This window comes from Haliotis asinina, chromosome 14 (genome assembly GCF_037392515.1).
Source record: "Haliotis asinina isolate JCU_RB_2024 chromosome 14, JCU_Hal_asi_v2, whole genome shotgun sequence".
Taxonomy (NCBI): Eukaryota; Metazoa; Mollusca; class Gastropoda; order Lepetellida; family Haliotidae; genus Haliotis; species Haliotis asinina.
The window spans coordinates 10,497,291-10,523,030 of record NC_090293.1 but is presented as its reverse complement, the minus strand read 5'-3'; the positions used below and the strand labels follow the sequence as shown (position 1 = coordinate 10,523,030).

Below are 25,740 nucleotides of genomic sequence, written 5' to 3'. Positions count from 1 at the left end.
GTTCCTGTTGTTTAACAATGCATATCTCCAGTAATCTTTTGCATGAAAATTGGTTGTTTCCATGACAAATGTCAAGTCTTCATGTATTGTGTCATGATGTTAGATATATACTGTAACATCCAAAAACAATGTATTTAAGTCTGAGTTCCCTGACATTAATGTCTTACCAAACGCAAATGGAAATACAATCTTTTAACTCTTTGTCTTGTTTCTACCAAAGTAAATATGGCTGCTTTGATGACCTATTTCAATAATTGGCATGAAACCGAAAGTTTGTAAAAGGACAATTTCTTAAGTACTACAGGAAAAAATAAAATAACAAAATCCACTTCCCTTTGTTAAATGGTAAAACTGGAAATGTAACAGCAATGATCTAAAGATAACTAAACTTTTATTGAAAACAAGCACGACATCCTCATCACAAGAGAGACATAAGTGAATGTTCACAGGGAGTGGGACAAATAGTTGTAAATGTAAAGACGAAACAAAGAACATATGTGTCTTGCTTAATCAATGAACGAACGAACATGGTAAGGCTCTTCTGTTTAATGTAAGGTTTTAGGTAACATGTTTGTCCCTAATTGTATGAGGACCTGGTCATAGTTATAAAATTGACCCAAAATATATGTATAGGCATATCTAAATACACGCTATATATTGTCTTGACAGTAAATGTTTAGGTTTATGAGGCTTTTAGCAATATTCCAGTATTATATATATTTGTGAATAACATGATATTCGACATCTGATCAAGGAAACATTGTACTTGTGTACTATAAAACCACCTGTACTTATGTAAAATATGTAAATAATTCATTCTGGGAATAAAGAACATGAAAAAAACAAAACAAAAAAACCCTCAAACAATATCAAAGTGGAGGGGGTGAACACCAGAAAAGAGCTCTATGCACAGTATCCATGTGGGGAATCGAACCCAGCTTTTCAGCATGACGAGCAAACGCTTTAACCACTAGACCAACCCACTGCACCTGTTTTGACTACCAGTTCTAGGTTTCACAAAACAAATGAAAAAAAAAAAATGGTTCTGTTCCATGAAACATCAGTATCTTTGTAGTGGCTCAAGTAGAACTCAATTGTTGAAACAGAGCTGAGTTACCTCCCTTTGACAACATATAAAAGTCATAATATATATATATATATATTATGAATCGTACATGATATACATATATTCTTAATACCGAAGTAATATCCATGAAATAATATTGATCATGTAAATCTAAATAAACACTGGTTTTGCAGAACGTTTGAAAGCAACAATACTTATTTAAATGCAGTTTTATGTCCGGAGTATAGGAAAGCACATTAACTATTTACAAAAGAACAAAAAGAACATGACATCCTCAACAGAACTGATAGACACATGAAACAACCTGCACAAAAACATGTGACATCATAATGAACATTATGCATATTACAATAAAAGAAATTTTATGTACTGGTGCTACTTATATCACAGCTCTAGGAAAATAGTAATAACACATTCATTGTTTTGAGATTTCTACATGTCCAAAATGCGTAACAAGTTGCATGCACTTAACTGATACTCAAAAGCATTAAGTTCCTTTACATATTATAATATAATTGTAGAATGTTGAGACATTAAATGTACAACACGTGTGTACACATCAGATCTTGACTACAGAAGATGAACAGAACATCAGTTTTAGGAATGAGTCATGTCTCTTACAACGCCTACTTCATGCTACCCTAACCCCAATCATAAAGAATGACCACACCCATAATTACCTTTCAATTCATATTTGGCTAGTGGACCCTAACATAGTTGCCATTTTTGTGTGTCACACACCTCCAGAATACAATAAAACCTTTCCAGTGACTTTTCAGGTTTTGATGCAGCTGTATATCATTTCGGCTTGTTAATATAGAAATGCATGTAATAGAATGGCTTGGTCATATGAATATATCAGCTGGTCCTGACTCAGGAAAGGTATGCAACTCTGCATTGCAAAATGTAACAACCTTCACAATCTGTGTCTCAATTTGACTGAGTCTACCAGGCACTGATAGATGATAACCTGAAAGTCTTCTTCTGTATGTAATTTAATACATCCTCTGAAAGTTCTCAGTAGCCACTGGCACACTGTCAATAGGGAAGTGATATTGGTAACAATGTATGTAGTTCAATCTCGGATAGTGGGAGATTATTCAGATCTTGCATATGACAATGAGAACATAGTGTGTGAAGCAAGTTGGTCTTTGAACCAATCAATCCCCACCACATGACATTGTGTATATCAAAGAGCCTGCACATAGATGCAGTTTTTGCATGGAATTCCCTTGTTTTTGTTTTACTAGGTCCTGCTCTTAACTTATAGCTATCGAATAGCGCAAATGAAAACTCAGTTTCCAAGGTAACAAGTAAAATCAAAATTTTGTGGTTCTAATTACATGACTTTGAAAAATAGGACGTGGGTGGTTCAACAAAATCTGAAATCTAACTAGACTTTGGGTGAAGATAAAAAAATCTTGCTTGAGCAGCCTTGAAAGTTAATGGCACTCAGGTAATTTTAACCACAAAATATTGTTTACAGATTGGACGTCCCACTAGTACAGATGGGTGAGGACAAGTCCGATGTACAGACCCAAGATGAGACCGCATACGATGAGGACGATGATCCCAACGATGATGCTGATGTTGATCATCTGTTTGGAGGACTTGGCAGCCAGGTTTGCAGAAACCAGGTCACCTCGAGCCATCGCACATCGAGCCTGTCAACATAATTGAGTGAAGTTGAATTTACATAGAGTGGAAGCCCTAGAAACCTGTAGCCCTCCAATCCGGCATGTTTTCAACATCAGCACCAGAATCTGGTCCCATTCACTAAGTACAGATTTATTTTACAGATTTACACTGCTTTCTTTAAACTATTTTACATATTTCATATTTGCACCCTCAACTAACATAACTAACCACTTCTATTGCAGTTTGTCAGAATATGTTTCACTGATTTTAAAAATCCAGTTGAGATTCAGATGCCATTTTGTTTTACATGCCGTATAATCAGTATCGATCTTCAAAATAAAATAAAATGAATTTTTTTACATTTAACATGGCACATGACAAATATATTGTATGCTTCTCCCTTGGTCACATGGCATGATGTACGTCTTTTTGTTGCCTACTGGCTTGGGTGACACTGCTACAAATGGCGTACATCTGACTGCATTTCCCTCGACAGAAGCATATAACTTATGGTGTTACTGATTTTTTTTCCCCGAATGCCAGTAAGTTGATATATTGGGAGTTGATCATTCGTCTAGTTGAACCTTGAACATGAAACTCAAGTGTCAGTTCTAATACTCACATCGTTAGCTTTCATGATGGCAATGATGCCTGTGGGCCAGAAACAGCACAAGGTGACAAAGATGGCCCCACACATATGGTCTTGGGGTGGGGTTGCATTCTGACCACCCTGAATCATGGGCTGGGTTTGGATCTGAAGCATAAGGATGGCATGTCAAGCTAGAGATGTATTTACGGTTGACCTCTGTCATGACAAAGATGTGTTGAAGGTTGATGTGTCAAGATAGAAATGTGTTGAAGGTTGACAGGTATGGCCTGTGTCGAGATAGAGATGTGTTAATGGTTGACATGTGTTGTGTCATGGTAGAGGCATGTGTGTGGTTGGCCTGTGTCAAGTCTGTAAACAGTCGAGTCTGGACCAGACAATCAAATGAACAATAGCATGAACATCGATCTGCGCAATAGGGATACAATGACATGTCAACCAAGCCGACGAGTCTGACCATCCAATCCTGGTTGTGGCTTCTCATGACCAGCATGGGTTGATGAAGACCAATTTAAATGCTGATCTTCAAGGGTCGACCAGATTCAGTAAAAGATCTTAACTTTAATCATAGCCATTGTGTTAAGAATGGGCTTAAGAAGCTCGTAGGGCAACGAATGTTTTAAGAATAGATTGTGATTAACTAGTACATATAATAGTACATGTATTCTACTTACAACAGTTGTGACATTGTTGCCATACTGCATGACAGGGGGGTTCCCATATCCCTGCTGGTAAACCGGGTACTGAGCGTAGCCTTGTACAGGCTGCCCCTGGGCTGGGTACCCTGGGTTCATGGGGTACTGAGGTGGCACATCTACCATTGCTTCAGTATAGGTAGGTGGTGCATTTTCAGCTGTGAAACAATATCATATTCATAATTCAGCATAAGGTGCCTGTTGAGCTCTAAAACAGTATATTTTTCGTTTTCAGCATGTTCAGAACGTTAATAATAACACAGATATAGTGGCCTTCATTTGATACTGTTAAAACTGATAAAGCACAATCATCATCAACATTAGTGATATCTACTTGGAAATATTATCTTGAAAATTAGCTTTGCCTTATTTGCTATAACTTATTTGCTACCTGTGTGATTAATGAATGGAGATTCCAATGTTAGTGATCGAGTTTATTTTTATGCCTCACTCAGCCATTTTTCAGCTATATGGCGGCGGTTTGTAAATAACTGCCTGGACCAGACAATCCAGTGATCAACAACATAAGCATCGATCTGCGCAACTGGGAACTGATGACATGCCAACCAAGACAGCGAGTCTGACCACCCAATCCTGTTACTCACATCTTATGACAAGCATAGTTGCCTTTTATGGTAAGCATGGGTTGCTGAATGCCTATTCTACACCGGACTTTCATGTGCCGATTCCAATGTAATGAATATACCATAATGGAAGGCAGTATCATCTACCATGATGTTTCATTTGACAACAAAACGGACTTAGAATGAAAACTTGTTTAAATATCAAAATGAATTTCAGTGACATCAAGACCAACAAAGGGCCGTCATGATTACACACTCGCACGCACGCACACACACATGTTACATGAACAAAATATTGTTTTCCTTTTTGTCACTATCAGTATTGTTGCCAAATAATTTGCTCCCCATGTCTTTGAATTTACATATTCTCGAGACCAAAACAGTTTTACACAAAACGGAGTCGTCAAATCGAGTAATTCTATACTTTATTAATTTTAACAAGAAATCCTTCAAAGAGCAATGCAAAAGCGACGTACATCTACAGTGAAAGTGAAACGTCGAACATCAAAATATTTCGACATTCTTGTTTGATCAATCTGCTTAGGCAACACCGACAAGTATTTACAAAATTATGGGTTGACGCACTGACATAATAATGTAATTTGATAAAGTAATTTACCTTCGGCTTGTTTTTCCATCTTGTAACCTGAAATACTTCAATGAATAGTCTGTAAATACGAGAAAACGTGTAAAAGCCTCCAAAGCAATAACAAGGTGTCAATTTACAGTCAGAGCGCCACCTAGAACTGCTTCACGGGAGACAATTCTCATCTTTATCACCTCGTCATCCGCATTCGGACCGCCTCCGCTGTTGATGTATTCGCTCGCACTGTCATTTCAACAAAGACAAACCTGACTTGTAACGCTTTTATTATCTCCCCCTTAACTGCAAAATTATAGATTTTTTCCGAAATAGGATGTAGAAAGTGAAACGACATGGCCCTAAATAGCATAGTCAGTGTAGTTTCATCAGAGTTTATATATACCCATATGGTTTCCTATTTTCAGGGTATATTTCTCCTTTGGCTTACGGAATGAATTACTATTAAGTATCCGTGAGAAAATACGACACAGTCGCAGAATAATCAGTCATAAATATTGTGAAATAGAAATGACGTGTTAAACAGCAACCTAAATCAAAGAAGCATCAGTAAAATCTGGCTCACGAGAGGAAACACTTCGTGAATACCTTGGGTGCAAAGGCAAGGGGTGTCCCTCTGGATTATACTGGTCTACCTGGGCAAGGACCCCATAGATAGGGTGAAGAACTGATTCGAGGACCCGTTCTATTAAACGATCTTAGCGCTAAGGTGATTCCGAACAGCTGAAGCGATGTAATCTCTGTGTGGAACAGCGCCCTTCATTCAACAGTTATCCATTCAACATGCTGTAAAGTATGCGTGATGTTGAACTGAATTACAAATGCACCTGATATTGTGTACAAATATACCTGAGGGAATGACACCGAGTGTGCACTGTATTCAGACATTAAATGGGTAATACAAAGCTGAAACAGGACCATACGGCATGGAGGACGAAACAATAAAATCTTATAAAAATCGTACACTTTTCCCGATCCCACATGTGAACCATCCTCACTTTGGAATAATGAAGTTTGTGCATTCAGAATGTATTTCTGATATCGCTTATATTAGTTTAAATCGAAGGAGCGGTTAGTAGGGGAGCGACTGAATGTGTTCGGAGTGGGAAATGTGTTGAGTTTCCACTTATTGAATGCTGCGGAAAAAGATTTATCACGTTTTTGCCTTCTTCTCACAAAGAAACACCATTCGTAACTACTCGCGTCATTCCGAAAAGAGACGAGTAGTTACGAATGATAGAAACACGCCTCTTTAATGGCTTTACTGTTAGTACTATTATGACGTCATAATGACGTCTTGTGAAGAATGCATGTTGTCACGGTGAAGATTGATGACGTTATCACAAAACGGCCACACAAACAAGCATGGCGGCCTCCATAATATATTGAATTTTCTCCATAAAAATATGGACAGATTAACCCTACCCCGGTTACAGAAGACTGTGGACGCAGGGAAATGTCTCCCAGCTGGGGACAGTCTACCATCTTGGTCCAATCTACCATTGGACGCCAAATTCCCCATGGTACCTAACCCTGCTGGAACTCTCACACTCTTCACGTCCAAATTCGGAACTGCAGTAAGTATAAAGGGAAACTGGAAGGTTTGTCAGCTTTGTCAACGTATACTGTATATTTCCATGAATTGTTAACCGATAATGTGACACGTTCATGATTTATAGGCTATTTATTAGTGGTACATGGGTTTTCCAATTTTGACATCGATTTAATGTTTATTCTACATGTATAAGTATTTTCTGTCGACTAAAACATTTTACTAATTCATGTTTTGTATCAAGTAATATTTGTTGTGGCTCCTTTACTGTCAGTTAAACGGTTCATTGCTTGTACTGATCTGTTGATCACTCTATAACTCTGAAAAGAACAGCATCAAATGACCATTTGGGTTGATTCCCATCCCTAATTGTTTTAGAGAAAATAACATTTGAAAGAGAAAAAAGACGATAATGTGAGTAGGCAATAAAGTGTATATAAATGGATGAGTCTCTGACTATTTCTAATTTACACAGGTATTAAATGATTTTACACAGTAAAGTACTTTTCACACATGGGTGTCAACAATTATTTCATGAATTTATAAATTGCAGAAATACCGCCGGAAGTCCAGTTCAGACTTTGACCTCACTGATCCGAATGGCATGTCCATGTCGAGCGAGTACCATCCCTTACACGACCCTCACCTTCGGTCTCATTACAGCGTCCCAAGAATGCGCAGGCATCTCGTGCGCAACGGATTTATAACTGAATCTGGAATGGTCATATGTAATTTGAAGGAGTTCAACAAGTACAGACAGTACCTCCGTAGAATATGTCTGATGGAGCTGGTTCGGGAACGGAAGCGAGACACTCTTAGGGTGGGCAAATATACCCAAATTACCCCGATAAATATTTTCTCTCTCGCGTAAGCATTGATTAGGAACTGAGTTCAATATTCACGAAAACCCTGATATGAACCGTTTGAGAATCCATTTGGCATATTACATAAAGGTCACGTGCAGCCAAAAAATTAAACAGAGTTAATTAAACACAGTTATCACTTATTCAAGATGAATATGTATAAAATGCATTGCTGATTACGAAAAAACAAATAAACAAAATTATAAGCGTATAATCGCAAATCAAAAGTGCAATATTTTGTACTTGGACTTAACTCCCTCGACACGAACAGCCGCAATGTACCGAACCCAGTCAGTGTTGGTGTGTTTGCACTCACGTGTAACGAAGCCTTTTCATTGGCCACTGGTTCATTTGCCGATATGCTTAGCCAGCTCTTTGTTTATGGCTTATAAGCCCGATAGATGTTAATTTCAAATTGCATGTGGTCAGTGATTGAAGTTGTGCATTGCATATTGTCATTAGCAGACAGGCAGGCAGACATGTAGGTATCAATAAACTAGACATTGAGTTTTCTCTATGACAGAGTCTGCTTATCATAATCAAAATGTGTTATGTTTATTTTATGTAACGAGTAGATTATTTACTTGTTTGTGTATACAGCCAAGAATACACTGCTGCTCACGACCTTACACTCTGGGCAGGCATACTGTTTCAAGCTACGCGAACCTATTCACTGCACATGCATTTTGAGCGCAGCGCAGCATAGCTGTTGAAACCACTTTTTCACAGTTAGTGAATCGTTTGAACTCCAATTTCGCTGGCGTTTTCTAAACGCTTTTTTCAACTTTATAGGCAGAATTGGCATTTATGATGATTTTGTGTCGGTAAGTGCAGACAAAAGTCTCAGAATCTGCGAGGTGCATGTGACCCTCAATAAAACAGAATAACTAAAGTAAACTCAACCATAAGTTCAGACAATTGTTTTGTCTTAACGCTTAAGATTTGGACTTAATATTTTCACTTAAATCGGGGATGATGAATCTCGATCTTTGAGAATATCTTAAGTCAGACAAAATTCAGACCAGGTTCCACGCTGTGAGACAAACAGCGGTGTCCCATTATATTAAATCTACTCGTAGTATCAAAGGTCACATGCGTTAACTGAAATCTCTACATCAATATGCAATTTAATTAAATCTGTCTGTCACCGGTTGTTGCAATGGAAGGGCACCTACCACTTGACAGCCTTCCTTCTTCCGTTTGTCCAGGAATCGAGCAGCGGAATGGTCATTGGAGAGCGGGCGGCTACGGAAAGCAACAAACTGACGTCAAGATTTGCCGAGACCAGACGGAGACATGCTGAGAAGATTGATGCCCAGCGAGCTAAGTCAGTGACTGCGTGTAGCTAGACTTAGGGAGTAAGGCTTAATCTCTGAATATATATAATTTTGACAGTAACAAACAAACCCATTTTAATTGAAAAGAAGACCCGAGGAGACCAGAGATTCAGAACCTGAGGAAATCTGGACTTGCTTCAGTTAACTTTTTAGCACTGCAGAGAAGGCTTGGCATTAGGCAAAATAATATGGTTCAGGGACTGTGAGACAGACTAGCGTGTAGCCTTCTTCTGTTGTAGCCTTATTGCGGTCTCCAAAGTGGTATATATATCTGTATTCCCTGTGCATGTATCTATACCATATGGTATCTATACCTACCATATATATATGGTATATATATATATATACATGTATATATATATGTATCAAATACAGTGCCAGCAACTTGTTGATTTTTCAAGGGAGGAATGTTGGTAGGGCTGTGTTTTTTTTAGCTAACTATTGCTGAAAACACTAAAAAGTGATGTTCACAAATTATTTTCACAAATACCCCAACAAACACACCTAACTATATTACAGCGTACCATCTCCTATTATCGGCCATTCTGTGGTATATGAAGTATTTATATCGTATTTTGCTTATTGGCAAGAAAAATACCGACCCTGTGGATTCACAACCCGATTCCCCTATGAACCTTCATATTTTTCAGTCTTATACACCTTAAGAAGTATCGTATATTACTTTAGATACTGTTACCATTAACCATATCATATATACGTAAACATCTTTTTATCCTGCACCTTACGGGACACTGTCATAGTCGATAGCTATAAACTGCTGACACGTGACACGTGACACGTGACAAATTTATTTGCATATAAGGTCACATGTCCCATGTTGCTGCATATACAACACATGGTCACAGGCAGCTGTTTCTGCAGTTGTTCTTTCAACATGCTTTCTTTTCAAATGCATAGATGCATTTCATATATATGTAGGATATGTTGACATAAGCTTGTATTTTATCAGTGGAGGGTTTACTATAATAATAAGACTGCACAAACATTCTCTTCTCGACTGGAAGTAAGGATGTTCCCAGAGAAATTGAAACTTTGTCAGTGGAACGTGAATGACAAGTTATGCACAGAAATGCTTGGTGATGCTTGGCTTTTAATCGTTTAAACTGCACTTTCAAGTTATCCGACATCTCCTCAGTAAGTCCGTTGAGGAAAATGCCTCTGATAAATATATTTCAACTCGAAGTATAGTTATAAAACAACAAATGATAAAATGTGGAATTTGAAATTATGTCATGTCAATTTTGCAGCCCTGGCTTTACAGCTCTGTGAAAACATATTAAAAAGGCCGTTACATCACAACAATTCCGTGTAAGCCATGCAATAAAGACAAAACTGGTTACAAAAAATAACTTCCAAACATGAGAAACCCAAATGTTTTTTACCATTAGCACCATGAATCCGAAATATTACAGCAAGCCCTCAGATATCGGGAACCTATGCACCGACAATAATAACGTACACATATCTAACTTCTGCCCACGCCATCTAGTATAGGTTATAACTTGGAAATTGTTTGAAAGCACAATTCATTCCCGAAAAAAATGTTCTGCTGTTTCAGCAAAACAACGAGTGTCTCCTGGAAATGTTTGATGGCCTTGAAATTCATGCCATCTGAAAAAAATATCTTCAGCTCATCCCATCAGAGAAAGGGATGCTGTTTCTATCAGCTACCCACGTATGAGGTCGTATTAGCGGATTGCTTTTACATGTTTGAGTTACTCTAGAGGAGCATAATAGGTGATTACAACATCGTATTAAACTATTTACGCAATGAGAACTTTGACGTGAAATGTGTTTTCAGGATCGCTGATGTTGTGTAGCATTGCAGGCTTTTAAGGTCGACCAACAAGTTGAAACGTGGTGATAGCTATATTACGGAATTCACTGGGAACCTTATGGGCAAAACATTGTGAAACTCACACTGATTTCTACTCAGCTATCTATATATTGCATGTAACATAACGAGGATGCATAAAAATATTAGCGATTACTTTGTCAGGAAGGTTTTTCCTTTTTGACTAGGTGTCTTTTCAAGACACATGTGTGTTTGTATAATGGAATCACGCGCAGGCAGGCAGGCAGGCAAGCAGGCACACAAACAAGCGCGCGCGCACACACACACGCACACACACCGTATTCACCCACATTTTGCCTTGGACCAGCTTGCGCGAAGTCCCCTTTACCACAAACCGGTCTTTTCATATACACATACTTGTAAAGTTATCGGATGTCTGTGAACTTATCAAGCTAACGTTAAGGCCTGACAAAGCATCTAAGTGTAATATTACGTTTAAAATGAAAAAAAAGTCTGTCAGATAAATGTGACTATTGGCATTGATGTGTTATAGACAGGAGATGATGGCAAAGTTGAAGGGCGAACAGATGGAGAGAAAGAGGCGAGAACAGAGAGAACGGCATGCGGATATAATGAGGAGGAAACAGTACGAGGATGACAGAAGGAGGGACACACTGCTCAGGAACGCCGAGGAGGTGAGGGCATACGTAGTGATTTAGGAGAGTAGGAACTCTCCTTGGAGTTCGTGTACAGTTGGAGGACGCCAGCGCCTGAATCAGGACCCGACTGATGTTCTGCTTCTACTGTTTCCATTCGATTGGTCAGAGAATATTATTTCCAGTTTGATATGATATATGCCCTGGATTCACAACAACATCCTAATCAAAATACTCCTTTGTTCGAGAGATGTTCTCTGCTCTGTCAGAAACAGGAACTTCCGAAACGGAACTATGCACCTTCCTGTCGGACGTTCGTTAGTCGTGTCGTGTCGTGTCGTGTCGTGTCGTGTCGTGTCGTGTCGTGTCGTGGCATGTTGTGTCGTGTCGTGTCGTGTCGTTAGGTGTCGTGGCAAGTTGTGTCATGGCATAACGTGTCGTGTCGTGTCGCGGCTTGGCGTGTCGTGTCGTGTCGTGTCGTGTCGTGTCGTTTCGTGTCGTGGTTTGGCGTGGCATGGCGTGGCGTGGCGTGGCGTGGCTCGGCTTGATAGAGTATGTTTCTGTTTTGTCTGGCGTGGCGTGGCGATTCAATAACAGATTCAAATTTAATAACATTGCAATTGCTTGCTAATATTAAAGATGTATTTCACATTCAGGACAGTTTATCAATCCACCTGTAACACTGTATATTTCATCACACCCTATGTGTGATAAATATGTATCCCGGTAAATTTGATTCATTCATTAATCGTTCGAAAGTAAAAACAATACAGGTTGCAGATAAACAGACAACAGATGACCGTTATGATTACTTTATACAAAGAAGGTCGTCTGAGAGCGTAGGCCTTTTGAGCACGTTTACATTTACAAGACTGCATCGTGCAATCACGTTGTCACAAAATAAGCTTTTTTTCTGCATATAACGGCAGATACATTACGTCATTTTAACCAGTTCCTCTTCATCTGCAGACTGAGAGGCGGAACATGATGCTTCTGCGGAAATGGCGACGACGAGATCGCGAGCACGCTATCAGAATGGAAGCCATGAGGCGGCAGAGGGAATCGGAACTCCAGAAAAGGGTAAGGGCTTTGCGGGAGTAATTACGCAAGTAAATGAAAGTACTATAAAAATCGCAACAGAAACTGATTTCGGGGTTTCATTATGTACAGGATTATAACACATAAACGTTTTAAAGGGTATAGGAATCAGTATCTTTGCTACATAACCCAAATGGACGTCAGTTTCGTGGTCATGTGAAAGTAATGGATATCCAGCAAAAGAGGTTTTGTTTTTAATCCGTGGGGAACTCAGTGTTCAAGTTCCCGAGCCGACATGGGAAAACCATGAGGCTTTATACCCCAAGGAGTAGTGAGTCTGTAACGAATTCATTCTACCGCCATGTTCATGGTATAGTTAATATGAAAACAAAACGAGCGAGTTTTGAATTCCGTGGGAATTTCCCCGTGTCTTGATGCCATCCACTCTTATCTCAAACCAAGCTGAAGTGCTTAAAATTACTGTTCGAAATTGGCTTCATCGCAAATGAAGCCAAGTGTTTACACAATACGAAATCGCGATTCATAGCGTTATTTACTATATGTTTTGAAATGTGGAAATCGGAAAATTACTGGGTGCATTGATAAAAAAATAACATATTCATTATCACTGATATTAGTTAGGGCATAACAGTAGGAAGATATGATAGGAGTAACCACAGTATAGGACATAACAGTAGGAAGATATGACATTAGTAACCACTATATAGGGCAAAACAGTAGGAAGATATGACAGGAGTAACCACAGTGTAGGACATAACAGTAGGAGGATATGACAGGAGTAACCACAGTGTAGGACAAAACAGTAGGAAAATATGACAGGAGTAACCACAGCGAAGGACATTACAGTAGGAAGATATGACAGGAGTAACCACAGGGTAGGACATAACAGCAGGAAGATATGACAGGAGTAACCACAGTGTAGGACATAACAGTAGGAAGATATGACAGGAGTAACCACTGTGTAGGACATAACAGTAGGAAGATATGACAGGAGTAAGCACTATGTAGGGGATACCAGTAGGAAGATATGATAGGAGTAACCACTGTGTAGGGCATAACAGTAGGAAGATATGACAGGAGTAACCACTGTGTAGGGCATAAAAGTAGGAAGATATGACAGGAGTAACCACTATGTAGGGGATACCAGTAGGAAGATATGATAGGAGTAACCACTGTGTAGGGCATAACAGTAGGAAGATATGACAGGAGTAACCACTATGTAGGGGATACCAGTAGGAAGATATGATAGGAGTAACCACTGTGTAGGGCATAACAGTAGGAAGATATGACAGGAGTAACCACTGTGTAGGGCATAAAAGTAGGAAGATATGACAGGAGTAACCACTATGTAGGGGATACCAGTAGGAAGATATGACAGGAGTAACCACTGTGTAGGACATAACAGTAGGAAGATATGACAGGAGTAACCACTATGTAGGGCATACCAGTAGGAAGATATGATAGGAGTAACCACTGTGTAGGGCATACCAGTAGGAAGATATGACAGGAGTACCCACTGTGTAAGGCATAAAAGTAGGAAGATATGACAGGAGTAACCACTATGTAGGGCATACCAGTAGGAAGATATGACAGGAGTAACCACTATGTAGGGGATACCAGTAGGAAGATATGATAGGAGTAACCACTGTGTAGGGCATAAAAGTAGGAAGATATGACAGGAGTAACCACTATGTAGGGCATACCAGTAGGAAGATATGACTGGTCAGCTAAGACAGGTAATGTTTGTGCACTGTTTAATACTGCAGGCGTCGCAAGTTTAAACTGTGTAGAGGCGTTTTGTAATTAGTGTGGACCAGACAACCCTGTGACTGACAACTCCAGCATCGATGTACACCATTGGCATACAATAACATGTGCAACTGTAGTAAAACTTGAATCACAGGTTCTCTGGTTTACTAAACGTCAATTATTGAGCATAGTTTTTGTTCACGTCCATTTTGTCAGAATAAAGATTCGTGGGAAACCAGAAAGCGTGTCCAAAGGGAGAGGTTGGACAGAGAGGCGGTCATCCGGGAACAGCTGAGACTTGCTACAGATAAGGATATCGCTCAACGTAACAGACAGCTGGCGAGGCAGAGGGAATGCCAGATGTGTGAGTAGAGGCGTGTGCCATTTTAAAAATCTCATTGAGTCATGGCAATCGTTGCGCTTGGATTGCTTGCCCTGGACACCTATTCTCGAAAGTGTTCCAGCAAAGACAGATCCTAGTGCTGGGATACTTTTTTTAGAATAAGGTAGGACACCTGTACTGCACCTTAGGGTCAAAGTTAGGGTATCCTGGGGCTAGGGTCCTTTCGAGAACAGGGTCCAAATCTGTATTGTAAGCCTGTGTTTAAGTACGAACAGCTTGGTTTTATGATTGATCTGCGTGTCAGTTAGGCTATATTAAAAAGTGAATGTTTCTCGGGGATCGGCGCGTCACTATTATTTGTGCTCGTAGCAATTTTGATTGCCATTTCAAAAAGATAATTTAGACTTTGCCACGTCCCGATCGTCCATGTGTCCACTATGAGAATGAGTGTATGTCAGAACGAGTGTGACTAAATATACAACTCATTAACACGTGCTAAACTTCCCAAGGTGTATTTCTGAGAGAAACAAAAATGTGTTCCTGCCTCGTCACGTTTTTTTCTATAACAAATTAAAAAAACAAAACAAAGTCCTATCGCCCTCGTCACTCTTGAAAATAATGTGCCCGAGAAACATTTAAGTATTTTTATGCAGCCAAAACAAAGCGCGACAACTCATGAGATACCCTTGTCAGAGGGTCTCTATTGCCTCACCCCTGTAAGAAGCAGAACAAAAATGGAATGGGCGGTCAGACAGTGGGACTTTTGTGATTATCCTTCTCAATCAATTATTTCCAGCCCGAATTTCCATATGAAACAATTCACTCGTGTACAATAGAAATATGAAGGGAGACTACTCTTGCTGGCAAAATGATCGATTTGGAATGGAAACCAGTAGCAATATATTGTAATACAGTGTCTAACCACACAATACAGCCGATGTATTATGTGGACAGGTCGCGGGGTTACTTATGAATAAACTGAGTATTGTGTTTATTATCCCAGTGAGCGCAATATATCATTTTGACCTTAATATTGATATGATTTGATGAGTTGCCGATTTCTCTCTCAAAACCTTTTGCTGATGGACGAAATACAGGTACATACAATAATTCGACACAAATGTGTTATTTCAGCGAAACTCCAACAGCTCAAGGTGTCTTCACGTGCTGCACGTGAAGAACGAGACAGGATATGCGGGGCTCGCCTGGCCAGAAGAATAGCAGCAGCCGCTCGTAGAGGTACTTCCTTAACGATGATACACAATGTGGTACTGAATAAAGCATTGTTAGTAGGGATGTGGTGGGTGGCACTTTGATCAGTACATCTGTCAAACCGCCTCTCTCTCTCTCCCCCCTCCCTCTCTCACTCTCTGTGTGTCGCGAATCTGTAAACCTACGATTAGTAGATCCTGGCACGGCTAAGGTAGACAACTCCTATAACTAGTTACCCGTGGCTCGAGTGTTACTTCCTCAGGGAATAACACAGTACCATTAATCCAGACTATGGTGGTTTAGCTTTCCGGTCGCCGATATGTATTGGAAGACTATACTGAGAACACACCCAGACCATTATTTGACTCATGCCTCAATCGTACAACACTCCGAGGATCTTTAATCAGACCGGTCAGCACTGCCAGAAGACGTACAGCTATTTCAGTTCTGTATCGGATTACTAGAATTCCTGTATCAGCCACAGTATATAGCTCCCAACAAGTGCGTTTTAAATACAACAAATTGTGTTATAGTCTACTTTGTACTTTGGACCTTCAGAGTGAGTGAGTGAGTGATTAAAGGAAAAAAGATACTCAATATGACAATCCTTTTGTCGTCATATTTTCATTTTGTTTATAAAATGTACTTACGTAACATTTCTTGACCATGTATTGAGCGGCTAAATCACATTGCTGTGTTGCAATAAATGTATTTAATTACTGAGCTGTTTTGAAAACAGATAGCTCATTTTGAACATTGAAGGACGCATTTGGAAAGATTTAATGTATTTGTTGTTACTCCGGGAATGACATGCTTCTTAATCAGATGTTCTGGGAACAAATGAATAAAAAATCATTTTAGAAAATCAATAAGAACTACGTAGGTTATCTAACCACGCTATTCTTCCATAAATCAATACTTCACTACTCGTCTGTGATGTGACAACTACAATGAACTGTGAAAAAAACTTTCTTCCGCATGAAGTGACTTTTTGTCGACAATGTTTTTATCTTTAGTCGGAACGATGTGCGTGGTACCTAGTACTACAGCTGCTCGCCATAACCGGGATTATGATCATTCGAACCTTGACATAAATATGAAATATGAAATGCATCCCTCAACAGACTTTCATTTCGCCTCTGGATTGCAATAAACAACATCATACTGACATTCAGTGACATTGGGACATTGATGTCAAGTTCTGTTCATTTTCATATGGTGGCTGTGTAGATATTGATCGGAACTGCTGAGGAATGCATGACATGCTGACTACGCAATAACTAACCTTTACGAAAGCATCGCTGGGTTTTAATGCACTCTGTAAATATACTTTGCGTTTGCTAAACGTAATCAGTTGTGTTTGGACGTGGATAAGACATGGGGATTTTGTTTATTATCAAGTTGATATGATATGTTGATATGGCGTTTCTTTTTATCACTTATATCCGAATTTGAAAGCCGTGACTGTTCAGTGTTCTTTATCATTATTGTACCGGTCATAGCGGAACTGCAGAGTACGCCCATTGTATTTATTATCGGTCGAAACCAACGTCTAAATCGGGTTTAGGCATAATGGCAGTGAGTGACCATGAACCATGTGTTGACCCTGGGTTCGATTAAGGGCGTGCTTTTAACACTACCGCGGACACAAGTCCTTTATGTGACAGGGACTTTCTTAAAACTTGACGTCAGAACCCGTAGAGGGAGTCATCATTTTCTTGACTTTCAAAAGGCATTTCAGCAACCGAGACAGTACGTTCAACCCACTTGCATGTAAGCACTTATACACCTTTAGCAAATATACTTTGAATCCATCCATCCACCCGATGATTTTATTATTACACATGAGTTTGATTCAGTTCAGGTAACATTATAAGAAAGTAGATTTTTCTGCTATGGAATGACATGCAGGGGTCTGGTCGTCGAGAAGTTGGAATCGTTGTGAGCGTTCGCTTCATCAGAATAACACAGTTACACACATGACGTAAAGCGTCCCTTTAAAAAACCCTTTCTGTGGTAAATGTCGAAGGGAAAAGAAGACAGAATTTCCTTGAAAAAAGCTGTAATAATGCTTTGTTATTCTGGATTAATAAATCCATGTTATTCTGAATCACACGTACTTTTTCAGTTTATTGCACAAGAATCGGTTGATAAGGTTACAAAAATGTTTTTGCCATATGTTAGAAGTTCGTTTGTCGATACGTTTATTTGACCTTATAGATTGTGGTCGAAACGTGCTGTTGGGTGTATGCAGACGGCAAGCGATGCCTCTGAGGAAAACCTTCTCACTGTCCTTTTAAGCTCTTATAGCGCAAGTGACCTTTCGCGGTTGATTATTAATTATCTTTTAATTCTCCGATTATCAAACGAGCACGTCAGATCGTATCTGGAACTGGGAGCGTGAATCGATCGAATCTGCAGTTGCTTTCATTACAGCAAATCACTGCCGTGGAACTACAATGACATTTTAAACGTGCCTGTGTATTGTACTTCATGGACTGCTAATGGGGGCTTGAGATGTTTATGGTTGGTGACAAACCCCTTTAGCTCTCCGTCGTCACTTTAGTCACATCATTGCCAACTCTCGTCCAGTTAAGTTCATGTTTCGACATTTCTCGAGAACACCGCTAGGTGGCCACCGTAGAATCAACTGGGGGCGACAGTGCCAGTGAGAGTAAGGAGGTGGACGCCGCGGTGCCAACAACTCGCTGCTTTGCCATATATGTACACATACGTTTGTCGGTGGGAGGAAGGGTGACTGACTTGTGCTTGTTTTCCAGCACAACGGAGGTACCGCTCTAAGTGTAACCGCTCACCTTTCCGAAGCGAATGGACTTTACAGCAAGTTCTTCGACGGCTTAGTTTTCCGGATCTTGTCTCAGGTAAGCTTGTTAGAGGTCGGAAGTTATTGTGGACATCCGTCTTTCTGGTGGACGAATACCATTACAAAACATTGAAGAAATCGGTTGAGGTGAATTTTGTAACTGATTTTGTGGTTGACTCACCAATGTCATGATGTATGAACGTAGTCCATGGTGTTCTTGTGTAAATATCTTATCACGTGTGTTGTTTACGCCACTAGAACTTACGTCAAAGCTGAAAATTCTTGACGTCATTCGGGAACTGAGGTTTTCTGAGACGGCGGACTTGATCGGTGTATTGTTTTCCTAAACCATATCTCAGGGGATGTTGAATAATAGCTAATGTAGGTTTTTACAGTGACGTGATAAGGTATTGCAACAAACATCAATGCAGTGACCGGTGTAACATCAACATCATTCCTTCCGTAAATGTGATAGCAAACTAGCTGATGAAGTAAATTAACAAATTATAGTACTTGGTAGGAAAAACCTCCTGAATGACAACACTTGAATTCTCGTCGGAATTAAGCTATGCAAACGTCGGAAAAAAAACTTCTGGAAGACGAGCCAACATCTGCTGCACTTATAAATCTTAATGAGAGTTGATGTTTTTCGCACATCTCCAGACATGAGATTCTTCAAAGTCATTTTGAAGTTGGTGTAGTAATACAACACAAATCTTATAGATAACAACTTCTTGATGTATAATTTTACAACGTTTCTGGGCTAGTTCTTGCCCTTTCGTTAGGATTCGACGTATCCCGACAAAGTGACAATAACTAGCCCAGGAATCGACGTTTCCTGACAAAAGGGCAAGAACTAGCCCAGAAACTGTAAACATATATCAAAGTTGTTATTCATACGATTTGTCTTGAATCTGAAGACATTTCGGTGAATAGTTGGGGACTGTGTACACAAGTCCATACTCGGTATGCTGACCATAGTGTCTGCAGGGAGTTGTCTCTCCATGGACCATCCTGAATGATCCAGGATACCTTTCCACATTCTTGGGGGAGAACAGGTCGCAACTTTGTACCAAGTACAAATATCAATGTATATCAATATTCTTTACTGATGTGTTTGTCGCCTTCGACGGATACAAATACACCTGCAGCATTGAAGATGAAACGCCCCCAAACATGACGCTCGCTCTTACGTAACCATGGAGACATACAGACCTACTGTTTTCAGCTTCTCTTAGGGTTTTCTCAGATACAGTTAGTGATACGTTTTCCATTTACAACCGGTATCCAATCAGTCAACAACACTTTCTCCTGTCTGTCAATGCCCCATGTCAATTTTCCCCTGCACCACCTTACATGCTTTCCTGGTTGATTTCCGAAACTGTTACGCGACATGTTATTAAACTCGAGTTTGTGAGTGAGAACATACCAACAACTTACCACCAACACCAATTTCAGAGTTGTCGAGATATAGGATCTGTCTCTATTCTCACCAACGTTTCCATCAAACTTTCGGTGTTGTCAAACTCGAGTTTGACGTGTGAAGTGTTAGCAAAGTCAACCAATCGCAATCAGCAAAATTGTCACGTGACCGCACTTTTAGAGACATGGCGCTCAAATGACACGAAAGTTTGACAACATGTGTTTGAGGTGTGAAAGCGCGAGGCTGACTACTTTAAACATTTCTGTGTTGTTGTTATACCTGTTATTGTTTTCTTCCTCTAAACCAGCAGTCTTCTTTGAATTTCCCGTACAAAAGCGTTTGTGTGGTGCACTGATTCAAACAAACTTGTTTTATTGGAATGAGAATGCCGTCTGTTGTTACGCACCTGCCGAAACAGGCTCCGGTCCTACCAAATTCAGGTTTTTCGTTACGATTCCTATTTTGAAAATCTTCCCGATCAAAAAAACTTATTCAGTTCATGTGATTCATGTTGCGGCAATACTGTCGTGATTTGTTAATTAAGAGTTCGATATTGCAACAGGTAATATACAAATGTTTTATGAAATTATTGAAAAACAAATGAATACATCCATACATCTGATATCGCGTGATTCACGGTTATTTCTTTTCCATCATCGTAACCATGGTGACAGTTGACTTTTTGTGCTACTTGCCATATTGAATGACTATGTCGTACAATTTATAGCATTGCTTTCTGAGGAATTTCAAAATTTGAAGTAACACCTCGATCAAGTTACCGACTAATATGCATGGTTTATAACTCATTTAGCGGTCTCCAGCAGGGAATAGACACCAACTCTCATCAATTATAATACGAAAAATGCATCATATTATTAACAGATATATAGCATGCACAGGAAAGGGACATATGTCGCATGCCCTCGGGCAATTCCGAGTTCGAATCCCATTACAATGGCAACCGTTTATACTATTATTGCACTCAGTTGTTTTGAGGAATCTCACGAATTGTGTAACTATAATAGCATTTTGTCATACATCTAGAAGGTATTTTCTTGAGGACATCTACTGTAATGAAATTGAAGGCAAGTACGGAATATACTGGATGTAAACCACCAGGATCTCTATCGCTTGTGTGACAGTGTATACTTGATGCTTGTTTCTATTTGCGGTACACGTCTCTGTGTTTAAAGTGAATGAGTGTAGTTTTACGCTTCTCTTAGCAACACTACAACAATATCACGGCGGGGACACCGTGTGCTTAACTAACTTACGTCGACGTTAAAGATTGACTGTTACGATCGCCCTACGAGTGTCGGTAGTCCAGGTGGTAGTTACGGTCCCTTTAACATCGACATAACAAACTCAAATCTGAAATGTGAAATTGCTGTAGAAATCAGTGGAAAAAGGCTCTTGTTTTTTTCTCTGCTATATAATTAGATACTTTTTAAATCATATAACCACTTCCCTGTTATTTCAAAACATTCCGGTAGTGCCGTCGGGTGATCAGGCCGGAGCGGATCTCTCATGACTTAGTTAAAGGCCAGGCACATGCTCTTCAGAGAAAGGCAGATACGGACCAGTACCAGTGTGTATTGTCTGGACTGATCGAGCACTGAATATTCCATAGTCATTTCAGTCGAGTCTTTACGATCGCTGGATTCTTGTGCATCAAACCTTAGAATCCCAGCGGAGTTTTTCAAATTTGTCAGATCATCAATATTTAGGATAGACAGCTGAGAACCATGGCCCAGATTTTCGAAGCTCTCTTAGCGCTAAGATAGTCGTAAGTTAATGTTAATGTATGGCACATACGACTATCTTAGCATTAAGAGAGCTTCGAAAATATAGACCCATGACGTATCTGCCTTGTAGATTGCCTCCAGGTTTCACCCGTAGGTAATAAATTTAAATACTTGCTGATGACTTGGAAATTTACCAATTCGAAGGTTTGGCATGTTGAATCAAGCACTTGTGTACGCACTAGTTACTGTGAGTTACTGTTGAAAATCACTGGACTTGGCAGGTTTCTAGTTTAAACGATTTCCAATTAATCTGATTGGGGCTCACCTTTGTTACATTATTGTGTTTGCACCAAATGAGCAATCAGCTCTACTGGAAGCGCTCTTAAAAGCTGCAGCACCTAAAGGCGACAGGTTACTTTCTCCCTTGGTTGGCTTTTGTAGTGACGAGGGGTTGATGTTGAGAACCAGTTCTTAAAAGCAATGAACCAGTTATATGGATGCAACGAAGCAGTTTTTAAAACTATTAACCAGTTATATGGATGCAATGAAGCAGTTTTGAAAGCAATTAATCAGTTATAAAGATGCTGTGAACCAGTTATATAGATCCAATGAACCAGTTTTGTATGCAATGAAACAATTATATAAATACTATGAACCAGTTATATAGGTGGAATGAAGCAGTTATATAGATGCAGTGAACCACTTTTATGACAAAGAAATGAACCAGTTATATAGATGCTGTTGACCAGTTATATAGATGCAAGAAACCAGTTTTTAAATCAGTGAACCAGTCATATAGATGTTAGACGGGAAAATTTTAACGGGGAGGCCTTAACGGGCAGACTGGTGTATCTGCTAGGTAAATCGTCCCCGGTCCATTTAAAGCACTGTAGACTGTTTGTGAATGAATGTGCTATAAATTTGGGTCTATAGATGAACTGTAGGTGTGTGGGTGGTGGCTCAGCAGAGGCTGATGGCCAGTCTAGTTATTTCCATGTTAAATGAGATGATAAATTGTCATTGCATCCAATCTGCTTGCAGTTTAGAGGGTCCCTTTAGGAGCTGAATTAGCGGTCGGTGTCATTTGAATTAAATATCGGTTAAGGACTGTAGCTAAATAACTAAATCAAGTAGGGGTCTTTCGGGAATATATCGGAATGGATGAAATGAATATGCCCATGCATCAAATTTAATCTTTTGTTACGGTGAAGCTGAGTTTTATATATCGAAGTGTTGTTCCTGGGTGATTCACTTCCCACTTCCTCAGCGCCTGAGTAGTAGTAGTAGTAGTAGTAGTAGTAGTAGTAGTAGTAGTAGTAGTAGTAGTAGTAGTAGTAGTAGTAGTAGTAGTAGTAGTAGTGTGTGTGTGAGGTGGGGTTGGCAGTAGCTGATGTTGGTCAGTTCTGACCCACCAGTATTCTAGCTACGTGACAGCGGCGGCCTGTTCATAATCGAGCGTTGACCAGATGAATCAGTGATTAAGACAAACATTTATTTTCACAATCATGCATTGTTGTCCAAGGCGAATTTGGAAATGCAGAATTTCCTGCGCCATTGGATTTTTCGATAAAGTCTTTGCAACCTGTAAAACTGTGCAGTGGAAACTCAATGAATACTAGTTGAAACCCGCCTCAAGGAAGCAAAAAATAAAGCTTTCAAAAAGGTCAACTTTATCGTCATGAAACAAACAGTAAACACATTAGTCAGCACATCAGCATACGTGTCAATATCCATCAATGTCAACATATTAGCATGCTAATTACAAGTACTCGCGTCATCAAAATGCAAATAGCCTATCATCTTCCTTTTGCCATTAATTACACGCATTCCTTTCCCATTAGAGCCGGTACCATCAGATAGTGCAGGTTGCTGGAATAGGCAAGGAAAAAGAAGCAGTACTAATGAAATTCGTTAATGTCGCTTACGATCAATTTCATAACACAGATGCCAGTTATTGGAGTCATGTCATATTGATGCAAGTTTTCTCATCAGTACATTAGACAGAACGGTATTGTTAACCGATAACGCGTTGTGATGGTTCCGTCACGCTAACGTGCAGACATAAAAAAACATCATTTGGACGTTTTCCTGTAAACACGTTCACAAGCCACACGAGCGGTGTTTTTCTTCAATGACCTTTGCAGGTTTCCATGAGTTCGTTGATAAACACGTTACAGACTTATATAAAACTTTTACATGACGTAAATGTAACGTGTTGATAGCATTTGTCTTTGTCACCACCGGGAACTGGCGTGTGATATTTTTATGCTTATATAAACGCGGAGATAGGTGGGCTTAGGAGTTAGCAGTGGTATAAGCGTTCACCCGTCACGTCGTAGTCACGGGTTCGACTCCCCACATGCTCATTTCTTCTGTCACCCACCATGATTTTGGTGATACATCGCCAACACGGCATAAAACCACATGATATCTTGAGGTCAGTAGAAGTAAGGATATCGTGAAGGTCACCGCCATATCTTGACATCGATGGTAATAGTCGATATTTGCCAACTGCATAAAAACTGAACAAAACATGGGGGTGGGGGTGTCAAATATGTCAGTGCGTGAGATTTTGGTACCTGCGCGTGAGTGTGTGACATGAGGCTCAAATGCGTAAGAAAAAGATGCTAGATGAAAACTGTTCCACGTGTGCTGATTCCAGGGCCTAGATTTTCGAAGCTCTCTTAGCGCTATGATAGTTGTAAGTTAATGTTAATGTATGGCACTTACGACTATCTTAGCGCTAAGAAAGCTTCGAAAATCTAGACCCAGGAATCTGCACCTTATACACTTCACATTGTTACGCTTGGAACATTGTTATATAATTAATAACACTGCCACATAATGATATGCTTCACATGACTCGGTGTTTGTCGACATGATACCATAGCAAAACAGAGATCTTCAGATCTGAATCTATGTCACTTCAATGGATCAAGCGGTCTTACCTGGTGGTCTAGTTGACACAACGGTGTGGTCACCGGTGATACTGAAGACACCCAGAACATGAATACGGTGACGTCATTTATTTAATTCATACGCGATGCATCTTCGTCTGAAAGAAGTTCAGCACCGCCTCGAACTGATTTGGATTGTATCACGTTCAAAATTCGGGTACTGTGTGTTTGAGAATGCAAGGAAAACGTGCTTTGTTGTATACCTCTAGTTTGGTATGAAACAAGAGCCGCAAAATGGAATTCCATCCTGAGAAATGTGTTTGCATCGCAGACATATACCGTATTAGCGGAGTCACGTCACGCACTGACCCTCCACGTGTGCATCCGCTGGACCTCGCACTGTTACTTTTGGATTATTGGTTTTATCCGCGTGTGGCCTTTCTTTCCAATACCTTAATTACACTTCTGTATTTGGGAGCACGTTCGGACGGAAATTTGGTTTAAACGGAATTTGCGATTTTTCGACCTTCGAATGTCTCACATACACTGGTCTGGGATTCAGACAAACATTACTGTCCTGGTTGTTGTTTCTGGAAGAGGACCATCCGGTCTTTGAAGGACTTGTACTGTCTGCGTGAGGTCTGGAGTCGTTTAATCATTAGCGAACACAACTGGAGTGAATGGGTCTGTGACGTCGCGGTTACATCAGAGTTACGCCCCTTAGGTATGCTGGAAACCTTAGGCCCAAATATTGGTTCCTGTATAATATGTTTCTAGGTTTGTCGGCACCATGCCCAAGCTGACTGGTTTGACTAAAGTATTAAACGTGTTAAACCTGAACCCATTCCCTTCCTTCCTTCCTCTCAAAATAGAAGTGGCACGGCATGACTTAAATAATTTCTGAAAGCAATGTGAAACCCAACTCACTCATTCATCATTTCATTTTGATGAGTTCGGATTGATTCATGTCTGTAGTAAGAACAGAATTTAACATACAGTCACAATGCTACATGTCTTCTCGTGCTTTCTCCATTACCAGTATGCTGCCTCTG

The 25,740-nt window shown here is 39.9% G+C and overlaps 2 protein-coding genes across 2 annotated transcripts in view; one reads left to right on the top strand and one right to left on the bottom strand.

The window, feature by feature from the left end:
- Nucleotides 1-374: 374 nt before the first annotated feature.
- On the bottom strand, nucleotides 375-5,359 carry LOC137261530 (proline-rich transmembrane protein 1-like). The gene is made up of 4 exons (XM_067799288.1): nucleotides 5,231-5,359; nucleotides 4,007-4,185; nucleotides 3,348-3,479; nucleotides 375-2,751 (listed from the first exon to the last, which is right to left on the bottom strand). The coding sequence occupies exons 1-4, from the start codon at nucleotides 5,247-5,249 to the stop codon at nucleotides 2,587-2,589; spliced, it is 495 nt and encodes a 164-aa protein (XP_067655389.1). The 5' UTR covers nucleotides 5,250-5,359; the 3' UTR covers nucleotides 375-2,586.
- Nucleotides 5,360-6,618: 1,259 nt separating this feature from the next.
- The window catches only part of LOC137262097 (fap1 adhesin-like), a 59,224-nt gene continuing 40,102 nt past the window's right edge, over nucleotides 6,619-25,740 (top strand). The window contains exons 1-8 of the mRNA XM_067799874.1: nucleotides 6,619-6,789; nucleotides 7,318-7,584; nucleotides 8,836-8,954; nucleotides 11,334-11,475; nucleotides 12,406-12,516; nucleotides 14,461-14,608; nucleotides 15,722-15,826; nucleotides 18,580-18,681. Coding sequence (XP_067655975.1) covers nucleotides 6,619-6,789; nucleotides 7,318-7,584; nucleotides 8,836-8,954; nucleotides 11,334-11,475; nucleotides 12,406-12,516; nucleotides 14,461-14,608; nucleotides 15,722-15,826; nucleotides 18,580-18,681 — 1,165 coding nt within the window. The remainder of the gene's footprint in view (nucleotides 6,790-7,317; nucleotides 7,585-8,835; nucleotides 8,955-11,333; nucleotides 11,476-12,405; nucleotides 12,517-14,460; nucleotides 14,609-15,721; nucleotides 15,827-18,579; nucleotides 18,682-25,740) is intronic.

What these genes read in the sequence shown, in the direction of transcription:
- LOC137261530 (XM_067799288.1), bottom strand. An exon ending in GCAACAATGTCACAACTGTT is followed by an intron (nt 3,480 to 4,006) that starts GTAAGTAGAATA and finishes CTTATGCTTCAG; the next exon opens with ATCCAAACCCAGCCCATGAT. An exon ending in CCATCATGAAAGCTAACGAT is followed by an intron (nt 2,752 to 3,347) that starts GTGAGTATTAGA and finishes TTATGTTGACAG; the next exon opens with GCTCGATGTGCGATGGCTCG.